At 38.6% G+C, this 17,550-nt stretch overlaps 2 protein-coding genes across 2 annotated transcripts; both read right to left on the bottom strand.

The window, feature by feature from the left end:
• Positions 1-2,395: 2,395 nt before the first annotated feature.
• On the bottom strand, positions 2,396-7,533 carry LOC103704379 (40S ribosomal protein S10-1). The gene is made up of 5 exons (XM_008787639.4): positions 7,379-7,533; positions 7,247-7,295; positions 6,064-6,346; positions 5,821-5,956; positions 2,396-2,694 (listed from the first exon to the last, which is right to left on the bottom strand). The coding sequence occupies exons 1-5, from the start codon at positions 7,379-7,381 to the stop codon at positions 2,614-2,616; spliced, it is 552 nt and encodes a 183-aa protein (XP_008785861.1). The 5' UTR covers positions 7,382-7,533; the 3' UTR covers positions 2,396-2,613.
• A 3,374-nt stretch (positions 7,534-10,907) lies between these two features.
• Positions 10,908-15,544, bottom strand: LOC120107509 (probable serine/threonine-protein kinase At1g01540). The gene is made up of 7 exons (XM_039120801.1): positions 14,121-15,544; positions 13,840-13,944; positions 13,598-13,720; positions 13,342-13,512; positions 13,092-13,221; positions 12,771-12,980; positions 10,908-11,864 (listed from the first exon to the last, which is right to left on the bottom strand). Exons 1-7 carry the CDS (start codon positions 14,813-14,815, stop codon positions 11,724-11,726), a joined length of 1,575 nt encoding a protein of 524 aa, XP_038976729.1. The 5' UTR covers positions 14,816-15,544; the 3' UTR covers positions 10,908-11,723.
• Positions 15,545-17,550: the final 2,006 nt, after the last annotated feature.

Genomic DNA, 17,550 nt, shown 5'->3' with positions numbered 1-17,550 from the left:
GATCATATAAATTTGATCATGCAAAGTTATACACGAATATGGATTTATATAGATGTAGAACAATTTACAATGTTAGGTTCTTATTTCACGTCCCTTTTCGATCTTAAACTTGGAGGTCATTGTTATAACTGGCTTAGAAAAGCCAATTAATTGGTCATTCAAAGGACATGATCAACTCATCTAAAAATCGACCATATATGCAAGTGTATGAGTGGTTGTTTCATGTGCCCTTTTGATTTTAAACGTGGAGACATTATCACAATAAGTTGGAAGTCAAAAATACTCACAAGGCGCCATTTGAATTGGTTAGAAAAGCTAATAAAATTTAATTATTATGGATTAAAGAATATAAAATATTTTAAGTTGACCAATAATATGATTAAGACATATGGCTAGGAAGAATGATCATGATTGATAAACATGATTGATATGCTCAAAATTATGACTATTATCATGGTCAATAAGTACCGACTCATTTAAAATCATAGCAATTATCATGATCTCTAAGTATAATCAACCTATTCAGTAATGGTCAATTATCATGGTCGATAAAAATGATTTATTGATTCAAAACTACGGTCATTATTATAATCAATGATGATGATTGATCTATTCGAAACCATGGATATTACGGTGAACAATAAGTATAATCAACTTATTCAACAATATAGTTATTATTATGACCTCAGCATGATCGGCCTATTCAACTATAGAGCCACATCATGGCCAATAAGTATGGTCAGCCTTTTCAAACTTATGGCCATTATCATGGTTGATTAGCATGATTAATCTATTCAAACTTATGACCCATGGATTTGGTCAATTTTGAAATTACGGTCTATACCATAGTTGATATACATGGTCTATAGGTTAGATGTTACAATGATGTGCTATAGCCAATGATTAATCGATCAGTAGCTTGTTATTATAATTGACCTAGTATTTTCTATATTTAAATTTATGCTTATCCAGCCTGACAAAAATATCCTTTTTCATTGAGTTGTAGGAGATAATGTTCATACCAAAAATTACCGACCAATTATACTTAATGGTAGAAAAACTAAAGTTGATGAAGATTTGGTTAGTCATTTGTTCATTCCGCTTATATAAGGCGTCATTTTGGGTAGTTAATTGGTAAAACCAACCTTATAAAGGAATTTATTAAGATGTAAGAGAGTTATTCATATAGGTAACCATCAATAACTACCTAAAAAAGAGTTATCAAGACAAAGAATCACCAAACAAAGGAGACGGTTATTGTTAGAAATAATTTCCAATTTGCATCATGAAAAAGAAAAGATTACTTCATTCACTCTCTTTCACTCAACATATGTGGACATTTGGCTATCCCGATATTAGATGAGACTTTTATATTTCTCATATGTATTACGATGAGCATTGAGATAACCTGGTCTAAAATTTTTTAATACAATGTTCTATTCCATCATAGAGGGGATAGATCGAGCATCAAGAGGATTGTGCATCCTAAGCACTCATTGTTTTATTTTGTTATCTAGTATAATGATCACTCTAGAGAATGCTTGCCAATGCACTCAATTTTATTCTTCTATGTAATCAATCTCTTTGTTATTCTTTTTCTACCTGTAGTTATTACTAATGCAATACAAACATTCCTCTTGATCGACCATATCTATACAATCAACCTGATCTTGATCGATCTGGTACACCTCAATTTATAAGTTAGTTTTTCCAGAAATAATAATATGGATGTTTGGTGACCTACCAGCATTGCCACCATGGTCAATGGAGGCCTTCCGCAAGGCAGCTGGAGCAAGAGGTTGGAGCCCGAACCCAAACCAAACCCAAACCGATTAACTCTGGAATCCATAACGCGCCAATTTGAGTGGTGTAAGAATACTCTGATATGAGATGTATTTAAGAGTATCTTGATCCTTTAATACACCTAACCAATATTAGGGTAACCAAACAGGGCTTGAAGGTGGCTAACCACCCAGTTTGGCTCAAATTCGGCAGTTGAATTGCAGAGTTCCTTGGAGGTACCTCTATAGCCCCAGGCGCCCAAGGCATGACACACCCAGGGAGAACATATCATTAAATTTTATTCTCAGAATAGGTTATTCTCATGGCAACAAGACCTGATAAAGCCCAATATTTTGGGGTAACCAAACAGGGCTTGAAGGGGGCTAACTACCTGAGTTTGGCTCAAATTCAGCAGTTGCATTGCAGGGTTCCTTGGAGGCACCTTTGTAGCTTCAGACGTCCCAGTGACACACCCAGGGAGAACATATCATTAGATTTTATTCTCACAATAGGATACTCATGGCAACAAGACCTGATAAAGCTCTGGAGCAGTGTAATTACTACTCCAATCTGGCCGCGCAAGCTATTGCTGCCAACGGAGTGAAAGAACAGGTGACAAGATTAAAAGTCGCAATTATGAAAGATGAGGAATGCCATGTACCAAAGCATGTCCATCAGAACTGCAGTCTTCCAAAAACATCATAAACAAATTCATCATTCTAGCTCCAAAAGCAGTATATAATAAACAAGAAATCTCACATCTTCGATCTAACTCAAATTTATAGTCGCTTCGCTTAACAAGGAGGAGGCGAAGAAAGGTGTCATTAATCCCTACTCAAGAGAAGAGGATGCAGGACCAGCCCCGTATCCACCTCCACCACCACGGCCAAACCCTGGCCTACCACCACCACTCTGCATGATTTAATAAATAAAAGTCAGATACCTGTCTCCACACCAAATCAAAAGTATAAATAATAACTTCAGCTAAAAAAGTACAAACAATAATGCAGGCATGGAGCATGCTGAGATAGCAAGGACACCTTGAAATACTCAAAAAAAAGAAAAGAAAAAAAAAAGAAAAGGAAAAAATGTTGTCAGTTCATCATGATCTGACACAAGCAATACAATGTGCATCCTTAAAGGCTGTGCAACTCAAAATTGCAAACAGGTAGCTTAAGGTAGATAATAAGTGTTTGCTAGCTCGCTCAATTTTCTTTTGAGCCAATAAACCTGACAGCAAAACCAGACCAGAAATATAAGCTAAAGACCGCACATCAATTGCAGGTATGGTACACAAGTAGAGAGAAATCTCAAGGTCTTACTAGCAAAATAGGTTAATACTCTGTCATGCAATCACGATTAAGATATTCTATAGACAAAATTTGTCAGAATTATAGTAGGTTGTCACCCAAACTGAATGTATGAAGTTCTACAATTTTTTCTATCGATCTTTGAGACTTCTTGGCCTCTATAACAAGTGTTTCCATGGCCTGAAATTTGGCACCAACACAGAGTTGTCCTGGACAGGACGCAGGGTAGAAAGCTTTCTAGCTTTGCTGGATCACCCTTCATATAATCAACCAAAAATAAATGGATAATGACTTGCAGACCGAGGTCTAAAATAAGGACTTAAAAAGGGCATTCATATGAAAGCAGCAAGTTGGTGGCAAGAAGTAAGAAAAAAAATGAATATATACTTCTAATTAATTAGATGATGGGTTGCTAATTCTTACATGCTAGACTACTTATTACATGCTTCGTTCATACTTCTAGGAAAGTTGGTACAAGCAATCATTTCCAGAATTCTGCATTTATATTCTCGCATATGCAACAATATACTGATCCCACTGGCTCATTCTACCTTACTCTATCATGGTATCTGCAAAAGATAAGCAATCCTGACCCACCAACTCATATTAAAGTCACAAGTAAAATTACCACATCAATTTTCTCCACCCCACCCCCACCCCCCAATGCATCACAGTTCCTAAGCCCTCTTGTATCGTCTACTAAATTTATGATAATGGATGGAATCCAGGTTGGGGCATTTGTGTTAGCATTTGTCAAAAATGCAAGTAACCGCTCAATTTACACCTACATGTAAAAAGACCAGAAGCACCTAGTTTAGCACAAGAAAAATTAAATTGGTAATAAATAATATAAGTAATTAAAAGAAATTAATGGTTTGGGTCGTGTATCAATAACGGTCAATCCCCCATAGAAGGTAAAAGGGGGAGAGGGAGGAGGGGGGGGGGGGGGGGGTTCCAACATTTAACATCAAACAACCAGTTACCATGTTATATCATCTCCTTTACCAAGACTTCTGCACCAAAAAAATACTGGTCCATTTGACTTGAGACTAGTTTCACCTTATGGCAGAGATGACAGAACAAATTTTAACCATATAAAAAACAGACAAAGCTCTGTCTCTATCATTCTTTCCAAGTGACACCTTGTTTAACATAACAAATTCAGCAATTATTTAAGATAGCCAGTTGCAAGAATGGGTGTATAGAGTAGATTACTACAATCTGACATCAAGGAGAACAAAAAAGTAAATTGTCAAAGTTTTAGAAGAAAAATCACTTCACAACCATGCTTGTTTGGAGGTGGGAAGGGGTAGGAAGTTGTCAAAGCTAAGTGCACAAATGTAAAAGCATACAGAAAATTCCTCTATATCTGTTTAAAGAACTGAAGCCAATAAAAGAAGTGTTCAAAAAGAACACAGCTGCGCCTATTATTATGATAAAATTCTTCTTCGCATAAATGATAGCCATGGCTGTGTTCAATGATTTTTCAAAATGGAGAGAATATCACATATTCTACAAAATATATAGAGGGATAAAAAGGAAAAACATCAAAGATTGAATTGGCATCAGCCTTGACACTTCTCATATGACCGTCATGAGATGCAAGAAAACAATTCTCATCACATGGCTCCTTTCAAGGACAATAATACAAAATGCATCAAACAAAGGAACTAAGGTAAAAGTAAACAAAGACAAGACCATTCAAGAACTCTAAAGTTATGATATGCCAGATTCGCTACCAACCAAGAATCAGTGACTCAAAATTATGAACAATGATTGAGAAATAAACAAAAAAAAAATGTCACTATAAAAATTCATAGACCTTAAAATTGAAATAGAACCTTCTCTCAAAAGGAAGAAAGAAAGATAACAAGCAACATCATATACATTCACAATGAAAGAAAAACAAAACAGAATGACGTGAAAATAAACAAGTCGTCATATAAAATATGAAATAAATGAGAAGACAACAAAGTTTGCAGACAGAAATATGACAAGAGTACTAGAAAATAGCATTTATCTGTTTTTAAATTTATTTTGGCAAAAGTGGATAATTTGATTTCCCAAAGATAATTCAATTATGCAACAAAACATTGGCCAATGGTCAAGTATTCTTTATTACTTTGTAAATGAAGTTTTATGGAGTCATGGTTCATAACTTTCCTTGAAGAATTTCTGAAGTGGATATAAAGAAATGGGGTATCCATCAATTTTTTGTGTTTCCATTATTTTATTCTTTTTCCGAAGTTTTTCAAGTGAAATGGTTGCATTTTTATCTCGTAGACCATTAGGAACTTCCAAGGCTGTCCTCCCTTTTTTTTGGAAGAAGGTTTTTCCTCCCTTTAATGTAAACAGACCTTATTATCTTCACCTAGATGCATTTCCATTCTTGATACTCAATATTCTAGAATCAGTACTTTGCCAACAACAGGAAACAAGAAAGCATTGAACTCCATAATTGTAGTAAATATTATATTATCACAGTAATCTGGCAAAATGGCCATTATTAAAGCTAAAAGAAAACGATAGAGACAAAATCTTAAATGATCAATAATAATTTTATTAATAAAGGCAGCAGAGGAAAAACCAGTTACAGCCAATTTACATCATCATAAATATCAGCTTCCAATCTCCTGGTTAAGGGCGACAAGGAACCATCAGGATAGTACCCTTTCAGGAGAGAGGAAATAATGTAATGAAGATACCGAAACTAAATATTGGAGCTTACCCTGAAAGATGGCTGGAATTCAGGAGGTGCACCACCTTTGTCGCCAAAATCACCTGGAGGCCCACCACGAGGACCTCCTCGATAACCATCCCTATCTCCAAACCTCGGCCTATCTCCCTCAAATCGTGGAGGTCCCCTGCCCAAAATGCATAAATAATTTATGAAAGCGACCAACATTTCTGTTAACTAGTAACGAACACAAACCACTTAAAAACAGAAAACAGGAGGAAGTGAAAGAAGTACCTGGGACGGTCACCAGGAGGACCAGCACCAAATGGGCGGCTTGGGGGCCTGGCAGACTTCTTGAGGGTTGCAGGCACAATCTCTGATGGAAGGTTGAGGTATGTCCGGAGGTATTCGATGCCATCATTGGTGAGGTACCAGTAGTAATGCATCCATGCAAATGTCTCCCTCACATATTCCCTGGACTTGAAGCTCTGCATCAGCTTGATCACTTGAAGGTTCGGCACATCAACATCCGGGTGCTTTGCAAGGTTGTAGTCCTTCTTTGCATACAGTACCCCCTCTGTACCCATTAGTCACATGACAAATGGAAATCATTTCAACACCCATTGAGAACGCGATTTTTCACTAAGACCCTAAACCTAATAACAAGAAGTTGGTAATCACGGTACCGACATACAGTACCCATCTGTATCCAATAGTCACATGACAAATGAAATTCATTTCAACACCAATTGAGAGCGCGATTTTTCACTATCCAAGACCCTAAACCTAATAACAAGAAGATGGTAATCACAGTACCGGCAGCAATTGATACAAAAATGGAAGAAAAAGATATTTTGATCATCTTCAAGTACAGAGCCAGTCAATTAAATCAAAACCAAGCAAAGAGAAGATGTTTCTTAATCTAAAATCCTAAGCAACAACCGGATCTCCAAAACTACAGTACCAACAGCAACCAAAACAAAACAGGAGAAAAAAGATATTCTAATGGTCTTCCAAACACATCAGATCAAAACGAAGTAAAGATGGAATATTTCGAATTCCGAAGCCTTAACACCAATGCCAGGAGCCGGCAACGACATCAATAGCAGCAATCAAAACAACCAAGAAGATAAATTACCTTCCATCCTCTTCCTGTAAACACCCCTGCCCTACCCAGTGCCCACTTGACCAACATCAATCGAATCAAGATCAAATAAAAACAAAGACAAAATCTTTCAGAATCCAAAACCTTAAACCCAGTCCGGGAGCTCAACGGCCAGAGTAACAATAGCAATCGAACAAAAACGAAAGAGAAATCAATACCACAATATCAACAAGTATCGGATCGAAACCAACTAAAGACTCAACATTTCGGAATCAAAACCCTAACCCTAGTCCCGGGTGCTCCACGAGCGCAGTAACAACAGTGATCGAATTGGAACTAAATCGATAGGGAGAAAGGGAGCGAGCGGCATACCTTGGAAGAGATACTTGCAGATCTCATGACGGTTCTTCTTGGGGATGATCTAAAACAGAGAGGAAACGAAAAGGGAATTAGAGAAAGAGATTTAGCGTAAAGAGATATAAACCCTAATCCTAGAATTCTTACCATGGTTCTGGGCGAGAGCCTCAGCAGGAAAAAGCGAGAACACGCGAAGGAGACGAAGAGAGCAGGGAAGACAAACCCTAATCCTACCCAGTGTTTATAGTGCCCCCCGCGTGCTTTTCACGTGCTACGATGAACCTGGGGAAGATTTGTTAGGGTGCTCGCTAATGGGCCTAAAAGATGGCCTTGGGCTAGTATTTAGGATTCGTTTGGTCCGTAGAAAGTGAGGATATTTTTCCCAAAAGCTAATACCTCCGTATATGTTGCTTGGAAAAGTAATTTTTTATATTTTTAGCTCGACAATAGACCCAAAAGATGGGCTTGAGCTAACATTTAAGATTTGTTTGGTTTGCAGAAAAAGAAGATATTTTTCCTCGAAAGCTGATATTTTGATGTATGATGCTTGGAAAAGTAATTTTTGCATATTTAGTTAATTATAAAAAAATAATATATTTCAAAGTAACTTATATTTGGCTGAGCATCTATTTTTAGAAAAATTATAAAAAATACCCGTTATATCTTTAATAAAGAGAAGAACTTATTATATTATATTTAAAAGTTTAAATGCACCTTTGGAAAGAAAATTGTCTAAGAAGTTCTGATCCACGTAGATTTTTGTTTTTTATAAAATATAGAAATCTTATTTCTATAAAAAAAACTATTTTTCTATCTCTCTCCTTCATCTAAGCATGGTTTTTTTAAAAAAAAATAATACAACCAGGGATCCTTCGGATTGTTTTGTGGGGTTTGGGGTGGCCCTAATAATTATATCTCCTCTTCTCTATGTCTATGTCTGCTCTCTACCTATTAATCTACCCTCCAGAATTTAGTAGAATCAAAAAAAAAAAAAAAAAGTCTTTTCTCTTATCTCTGCTTATTAAACAGCCCTCCTCTAAAATTCAGTAAAATCAAAAAAAAATATCAACCATGCCACTATAATATGGAAAAAAAAACAAAAATTAAAATGTCAAAAAGAGGTTATCTATTGATAGCAACCTTACTATCAGAAATTTCGAAACATGAAAAGACGACAAGGTAAGGTTTTAAGCAAAGAATTTCATACTTCCTGAATATTAATTTTTAAACAGGGAAAAAAAGCCAAAAAAATAAAGATGGAAAAAATAAAATTCTTTAATGATAATATAAAATTTGATTTCAGATTTTTGAGCTAACTGGACCCTTTTTAATAGATTATTTCTCTATTAAAAAGTTACAACTTTAAAAAAGAGAAAGCAACTACTGAAAGGATTGTTGCAGATTGTTTCCACAGAAAACAAAACTTGCATCTTTTGATTTCCTATACATGGATGTTAAAATCCACACTAAGAATTAAACTTCAAGCTAAAACTAGATTTCGAAAAGTTTGATTGTTGAGAGAAAAATCTGAGAGAAATGAATTTCAAAAGGGTCTGATATGCATGATATGAATCATACCTAAAACACAAAAATTACATCTTCTGACTTCTGATTACAAGAGAAGAAAAAAAGAGTCCATCTCGCTTATTCAGGGCCCTTGATGATTTTCCATCTTGCTTCTTTTTGTTGCCAGGCACCAATCTTTACCTTTCTCTCCCTCTTGTTTTAGATTTTTTTTTCATATTAGTCCCCAAAATTTATATATTTATATATTAATCTCTGTCTTTTTCATATAAAAGTTCTCTATTTGCATAAGTCAATCTTTTCACTAGTTTTCATGGACCAGACCCAAGTTAATGCTGACAAATGCCTGATAAGGATAAAAATGCCCTTGGCTTAACAACTAATGAGGCCAAGGACTTGGTCCTAATGTTTGCTTTAATTTTGGAATGTAGTTGCCTGTCACCATTGTTTGGTTTTTACATGGGTTCTTGGCTCTTTTTGATAATGCTCATTTCGTAGATAACTCATTGGGATGCCTAAATCCTAATCGGTTTTCACATATTCTCATTTCATTTTGTTAGTGAAATGAGATTTCTTTCCACCATGTTACCTTTTTAAAAAACAAAGGGGAAAAAAGGAAAATGAAACAAAAAAAATGTTTAGAAAACAGAAATTTAATCTTGTAAATAGAGTAATGCTTATTTTAATGTTCTATCGAATATTGTCTCTAAATTGAGAAGGCTAAATGGAAGAATTTGACCAAAATGAACAACTATCAACCTAAAATCAGAAATAGATTCCAAATAAAGGCAAATTAGGTACAAGTGTCGCCTGCAATGAATTATGCAGGAGCAGTTAATGAATACTGTTTGAATGCTATCAGATAATAAGTTTTCATAAATTAACTCTTGGTAAGATATCTCAACCTTCTCTCTATCTGTCATGGTTCCTGGTGCATTTAATTCATTTCCTCCAAAGTAGATGCTCACCAAAAGATAATGGCTATCAATTCACATAGAAGGACCATGTTCTTGTATATGGAGTTGTGGGCACAGCTGGATCATGAACAAAATGCCAATGCATCTTCAAGCCAAGGTCAAGGTAAAGTAGAAACAACACTAGATCCCAAACAAGAAGGAGAGCCTACTGAAGAAGTGGGCCCTGCTTTATATGCTTCCAGAAGAGGAAGCATCAACTTCTTTCATGTCCAGAATTATTACACAGTACTGGATGGGTCCATGACCCTCCATACGACTCAACAGTTCCAGCTGGAAGAGGTATGTCTGACCACCTACTAGTTAAATGCTCTCCTGTCATGAAACTAAGTGATCCTGTAGTTATCCTGCATGGAATCCCAAATCACCCTCACTCTTAGATCACATCCCAAACCAGTGATGTTAAATCCGTTCTCAAGAGTAGGTTTTTGAGATCATCTCAGGGCAGCAATGTTGGGTGAAATTGGGGAGAAAATTGCCTTCCAGTCCAATAGAAAAAATTACTTCTAAAAATACTAATTTTTGGGGAGAGGAAAAAAAAAAAAAGTACCCTCCTAGCTGCAAAGGGTTTGATAATTCCATAAAAAATTCTTCTAATTGAAAATGTTTGATAATCCCCAGGAGTTACTTTGAGGGGTTATGAGTAATTTTTGCTCTTGTTGAATTGATCTGGAATGAAAGGTTTTGCTAATTTGATTTATATTGTTGCATGTTTTTCATGATTTATTCAAAAATTTGTTTAATAGGTGCAAAACATATGAAATATACTAGAGATAGTCTTGGTTGCATACCAAATAGATTTATCCTGAAAATTTTTAATCATTATAATGTAGCACACTAAACGCGGTAATGTTAGATTACCGGAGATCATATTACTGTGCGATGAGGATCACCAATGATCACCGGATGCTAATCAAACACCTCCCTCAAGTTTGATATCAAATACTTCCATAAATTTCAAGCTTTTAGTTGCACAAACTCCAAACAATGAATCCATTGATAATGTTTGTTGGGGTGGTTTAAACATTTCCGAGGGAATGATAGCGTAGTTTTAATCCATTCTCACGTGCTAATGTCTCAAAAAAAAAAAAAAAAACTCTTCAATCTATGAGCTGAAACTCACTTTTGTTTGTGCATCAAATCTGTAGGAAAATAAATTAGAAGTTGGTCATGAATCATGCAATAAATGTACATGCTTCCTACATTCTGAAGTCAAAAAACTCTACAGAACAGGGGTATTGCAGTCACTTAAAAGAGAGCATAGACAGCTACGAGGCAGGATGCTGTAGGTGCTGACTTATGTCCTTGGGAATCCTTGCCTCTTTAAATGGTGCCTTCTATCATTGGTACTCCGGAAAGGAGTCTAATAGTGTTGTCAGATTCCAAACTGCTTTAGCATCACTTTTTACTGTTCTGAGGTGCAAGTGCCATCGTCTCTTGCTCGAACAAAATTAGATGACTCTGTCCTCACATAGGTAGTCTAACCATTTACTTGAGTGCTGCCAGATTTTTGAGGTCCTGCATGGATTGCAAGTGTCTTTATTTATTCCAATTCTGTAACCCCAATGATGACCTGTAAGAAAGCTAATAAGTTATGAAATAAAGATTAAACTTCATAAGTTTTATGTATCCAATGTAGCAAACTGAATAAAGTAGAACTCAAAGAAGCAAAGAGCTTTTAACTGTACATAATTTTCTCACTAGTGATAGAATGTATAGACATGCTATCTGAATCATACAATAACAGACAGAACAATGAACATAGCCAAAGCTCCACCAAACTTGATCTCATATAAGATCACTTGGAATTACATATACAGCTTATAGCACGACATACGAATAAGCCAGTTCGAGCAGAGAAACGATATGAGAGCCTGCGAGTGTACTTCTGGAAGTGTTGCTCGGTCTGGAATTTAGGAGAGATCAAACCTTTCAAACATCGTCGCTTGATGCTTACAAATGTACAAATGTTATAATGCTTTGCACCATATCAGCTAATCCACTTGCTTTCTCCACCTAGAGGGTCCATTGACATTGGCATTGCTCTCGTACCCGCTACTGTCGCCTGATTCAGTCACTGGCAAATTTGTTTTCTCGTGAGGGCTGCCTCTATATGTTCGTCCAGTGCGCCGTTCCTGAAGTATATTGCACAGGAAAAGAAATCACCTTTCAGTTTGCCATGTTATGTGACTCGGTGAAGCTAATTAAATCTTTGTGATCTCTCGATTCTCCAGCAATGCAATACATATAGAAGAATGATTTATATGTGGATTCGCAGACATGAGAGGCATTTCATTTCTTGTTTACATGCATACATCACTGAAGAAGAAAAGAGAGTTAAACCATCAATGGTATAAAGAAGAATCAAAGAAAACCTTCACATGAGAAGAAACCAAGAAAGCTAACTAGCTGACCCAGTATTGGAATACAACAACATAATTCCATTTTATGAGACCAGGAATAAAAATTATAGGCTGGCAAGAGAAAGTCATGATTCCATATGATATACAGGTTAATGTTCCATGTGATGAAAAAGGAAAACTATATATTAATCCGTAGCTAAGCATCTCCCAGTGCCCAAGGAACACCATGTAGATGTGAAGTTTAGCATCCTTGAGTTTTTAAACACCAGGCATCAAGTCATAAAATTCCAAAGCCTTTCCATAAACAGTGAAAGAGAAAAAAAAATAAGGGGAAAAAACAACCTGACAGATACTGCTCCTAATGCTCAACAGAATGTACCAAACTAGTAGTTTAAACATAGATACTGAAGATGCTTTCTAGTATTTATACTTTAAAATTCAGAGGCAGATGTGTTCTTGCAGGTCAATAGACCAGCCCCGAGAGAGCAAACAATTTAATACTGGAGCACGAGGCTGAATGGCTGCCAAAAAAGTATGAGAAATATGACAATCGAGTTATTCACAGACAGGTCTATCTATGACTTCAACTCTGACATGCCGAGAAGAAATAAATAATTTTCTAGAGCAAAGGGCTTAGTTAGCAATGGATTTTAAGCAAATCGTGTGAGCTGGACTTACATCTCGATATGGAAAATCATCAACTTCAAGCATGTGTATCACATGCCCCATCTTCGGCCTTTTCTGTGCATCGGGATCCACACATCGCAATGCCACTAGAAGAGTCTTTTTCATTGCCCTTGAAGAAGGTTTTTCAGGCAATTTAGGATCCAAAACCCCTTCAGAATTCCGATTGCTGACCATCGTTTTAAGCCATTCAACTAGATTAACCTGAAATATTCCTATCAGCTTGATAAATAAACTTCCAACGCAATGCAAGCAAATGCACTTCGATGTGCACTGAACAAACTTCTGATATAAAGTAAGTAAACTTATACTAACCTCTCCTGGAGGCCTGCTGTAATCGACTGGGTTTCGACCAGAAATGACTTCCATAATAAGAATCCCAAAACTATACACATCGCTCCTCTCATTCAACATACCGGTACTAGCATACTCAGGAGCAACATAACTACCACAGCAGAAACAAGCAACAACATCCCCCTCATTTCTCATGACCAGCTCACAATTCTTATGTTAATAAATGAAAACATACATAGCCAAAAGAACTATGCTTGAAGTAAAAACTAACCCAAATGTTCCCATCACTCTCGTCGTGACATAGCTCCTTTCGGACCCCAGGAGCTTGGCAAGCCCAAAATCTGAAACCTTTGGATTCCACTGCTTATCGAGCAAAATGTTGCTCGATTTAATATCCCGGTGAACTACCTTCGGTTCTAACCCCTCATGTAAGTACATTAAGCTGCATGTGTGTTTGGATTTCAAATCAACAAGCAGGATTGGAATTAACAATTAAGCTGGTATTATAAGCAGAAGAAAAAGTGTACCCTTTTGCTGTTCCAAGTATAATATTCATGCGAATATCCCATGTGAGAGGGCTGCAAGGTCCAACTCCCCCATGAAGCCACTGTTCTAAGTTCCCGTTATCAACATACTCATAAACAAGGATCCTAAGAAGCAAAACAGCACCAAGTGTAAATAAAAGACCGATCTTGGCCATGCAAAAGTGTTGAAAAATGATCTCAGATGAGCAGGAGAAATTAGAAAAGGAGTGGAAATGATTCGATACCTATGAGCACCTTCAGCACAATAACCCAGTAGCCTCACCAAATTCTTATGTCGAACACGCCCAATTGCTTCCACTTCAACCTTGAATTCCCTCTCAGCTTGACCCCTAGCAACAGAACCCCATAAATCAAGCAGCATATATGATACTCTTCATTTGCATCATTCACCAACGAGATATATTCTTCCATTGATAAAATTGAATGCATTATACAATAAAAATGCAATCTTTTTGTTAACTTTGGTTGTGATGGATTCATGGAAGGAAATTGAGCAAAGGGGTACCTATTGTTGAGCAAGTTCTTGACTGCAACCTGGGTTTTATCCTCCAAAACGCCATGGTAGACGATCCCATACCCACCCTCTCCGATCACATTCTCGTCGGCGAACATATTCGTCGCCACCTCGAGTTCCCGGAGAGTGTACCAGTGCCCCCAGCCCAAATGAGACACCTCCGGGACGGCGATCGTTGCCTGCTCCACCGACCGGCTCTCGCCGCTGCCGTGCGAGGACCCGCCGCCGGCGGCGGCGGCGCCGCGCTCCGGGTAGGTGATCCTATGGTCCTTGCCAATCTCGATGTGGATCCTCTGCTGCAGAATCGGGCTCTCCTCGTCGGGCGGCACGAGGAGGGCCTGCCGCTCGTTGGAAACAGAGGGGGTCTGGGCATCCGGGAGGGGCTTGTGGAGGGCGTGTGCGAGGGAAGGCCGGGTGTCGGAGTGGCGGGAGGGGTCGACGCGGATTTCTTGGATTTCTTTGGAGATGACGGGGATGGAAGAGGGGTGGCGGGAGGGCTTGGGGAGGCGGTGCCCAGGGGCGGCGCCCCCGCGGCGGAAGGCGAACCAGAGGGAGATGAGGAAGAGGAGGAGGACGAAGGCGGCACCGACGCAGATGCCGACGATGACCCACATGTGGAGGCCGAAGATCACCGTCCGCTTCGAGAGCTCGTTGTTGAGGAACGGCGAGCTGTAGTCCGGTGACATTCTCCTTCTTCTTCCTGAACTTTGAGTGCTGAGATAAGTATGAGAGCTTTTGAAGGATGGCTCAGATAAACAGATAGAGATAGAGAGAAAGAGAGAGGAATGGTGGTTGTTGAGCACTAAGATAAAACTGCAAACTTTTGGAGAGAGCTACAGAGTTGGGGAGAGTGGGGGTTGAGGACTAGTTAAAAAAAAAATGCAATCTTTGGATAGAAAGGCAGAATATAGGAGATAGTGGAGGTTGGGTACTGGAATAAAGATTAAGTTTTTCTAAGGAGAGGTGCTTTTGGAGAGGGAAGGTAATGGTGGCAGTTGCTTTCAAAAACTTGGGTTTTGGAAAGAAGGGAGTGAACAGAAGAGCTTCTATAGCTCTTGGAAAAGAAAAAGAAAAAGTTGAGAGAGAGAGAGAGAGGGAGATTGAGTGGAGGGGGGGAACAACTGATGGAAAAGTGGATGGTTTGGATAGTAAGCAGAGTGCTGACTGTAGAGAAGTGGACTTTGCAGAGGGAAGCAGAGAGTTTCTATTTAAGACATATTTGAAATCATGATGAGGTGGAAATAAATGGAGAGTTGCAGAGGAGAGGTGGCAGGGCTGGGTTTAGAGCACAGAGACAGTGCCATTAAGAGGAGACTGTGAGTCAAGAGAGGTAGAGGAGAGAACTGGGGCTGTGGGAACCAGAGGAGAGCATGGGCTTTGAGGGGAAACTAGGGGAGAAAGAGAGACAGGGGGTGACCGCGTTGCAGCTGTCATGATGGGACTCTTTGGAATTGATCAGTAGCCTCCAAAATAGATGTTTTCTTGAGCAAACTCCAGAATAGTAGTTTAGCTGGTACTTGGCAATTGGTAGTAATGCTGAAGCGTATTCATATGAGCATTGTTTTGGATCTTTCAGAGACAAATGGGAAGGACTTACTGGGCTCGGCTTCAGTTAATGCTTATGGGTAACTCAACTGAATATTTTTTTTTAATCTGCAGACTAATCCTGTTAATGTCCATAAGATAAATTTATATAATGCAGACTTGGACTTTGGAGCTCTATGTGAGCTGTGACATGGTATGTGTGCCTTTCATGGAGTAAAAAAGTACAAACAAATGAATCGAGGTCGGCTGATCTCCCGTTGACCACAACTGTCGGTCCCCATCCTAGAAGGAAAGCGATCGTGGATGGCCATTCCAATGAAGCTGAGACATCTCGCATGAGTGCATGAGTTCATTTGGGCTGATACATGCAAAGATCAAAGAAATGGGCTAGAGCTGGAAGCTCGGTAACAATATACTAACTGTGTGAAGCCATATGAATTGGTCTTAACTCGATTATGAATTAAATAAATTTTTGATATTCATACAGAACTTTGAAATCTAGGTAACATCTTTTGAGATGAGGTTTGAATTATTACAAATGGTATCGAAGTGGATTCGGCTCGTAAGACATGTAAACTAGAGAATACTATAGCACAAGCTTATTGGAGCTGGCCACGGATGGATCATAATGCTTATGATCAGATTTGATTGAATTTGGACCTTAGTTTGGTGAAGACACCCATGCTTAAACAAATGGAGTATGTGAGGATCAATACAGATATACGTTTAGTCCGTCCTCGTCAGGCTACGAGTCCAAATCCATTCAAATATAATCATAAGTACCACGATTTGCCTGTGAGCAGCTCAATTAGTCTCTATTGTAGTGTACTCTAGTCGATATAGGTTATGAGTTGAGTACACTCTAATACCATTTGTAATAAGCAAAACCTTATCTAAAAAAATAGACTAAAAATATTATTTGGATTCTTTAACCACATATGAGTATTTAAGATCTATCTAGTGCATAGCCGATGTGGCACTAAATATATGCCTTGTATGGATCCTCGTATAAGCAATAAAATTAGCCAATACTCTTATTTGATTAACCATAAATTTCATATCCTAATAACAAATTGATGGAGAGCGAAATGGATCGTCCAGCCCACGACAAAAGGCCGCCCAATTTTGGCCCAATAAACACCAACGCCGATCAGTTGAATCCTCAGTCTGGTTCAGAATCATCCCGGCCCCGGACTCCGCCAAAAGCTTCATCAACTTCCAATATTCGCCGATCCGCCCTGATCGAGCTCGAGGCACCCACTTCAGTAGTATGTCCTGACCCTCGAGCTCGGAGCGCTCCACCGAGCACACCTCGGAACCCGAGAAGTCGAGCTACGACTACTCTCAGGCCATACCCTCGAGCTCGGACTACTCTGGCCATACCCTGCTACGACTGTCAGCATCTTACCGTTCTCAAAAACGGACAACACCACATGCCACCGGCCAGCCTTAGCTACGCATCATTCGATTCAGAGCCACCCTCTCTCATAATGAGGGCGGACAATGCTTCTGCTACATGGGCCTCTCCACCATGATTATAAATAGCCTGATCATGTAACTTCTAAAGGACTTTTTGGCTGGACCAAATTTACTCCACTCTAACTTGATCATCGAAGGGCCCTCACCGGAAACACCGGTGAGACTTTGTGCAGGTCCGCCGCCGCCGCCGCGCAGGAGGTTGCCCCCATCTTCTTCCTCCAACCACTGGCGGTTCCCTCGACCCCTTCGGCATGGTTACCCTCAGGCCAAATTTGAACCACAACACAAATAACCACTTATTTAAAGAAACATTTACTAGTTATAACTTAGTAATCTCATTTCTTATTGGGACCGGTGTTGTTGATACATGTTCTAAATTCTTGCCCCACTTCATGCT

Source organism: Phoenix dactylifera, unplaced genomic scaffold (assembly GCF_009389715.1).
Source record: "Phoenix dactylifera cultivar Barhee BC4 unplaced genomic scaffold, palm_55x_up_171113_PBpolish2nd_filt_p 000884F, whole genome shotgun sequence".
Classification (NCBI taxonomy): Eukaryota; Viridiplantae; Streptophyta; class Magnoliopsida; order Arecales; family Arecaceae; genus Phoenix; species Phoenix dactylifera.
The sequence above is the reverse complement of the archived record's forward strand: the minus strand, read 5'-3'. Positions and strand labels throughout refer to the sequence as shown.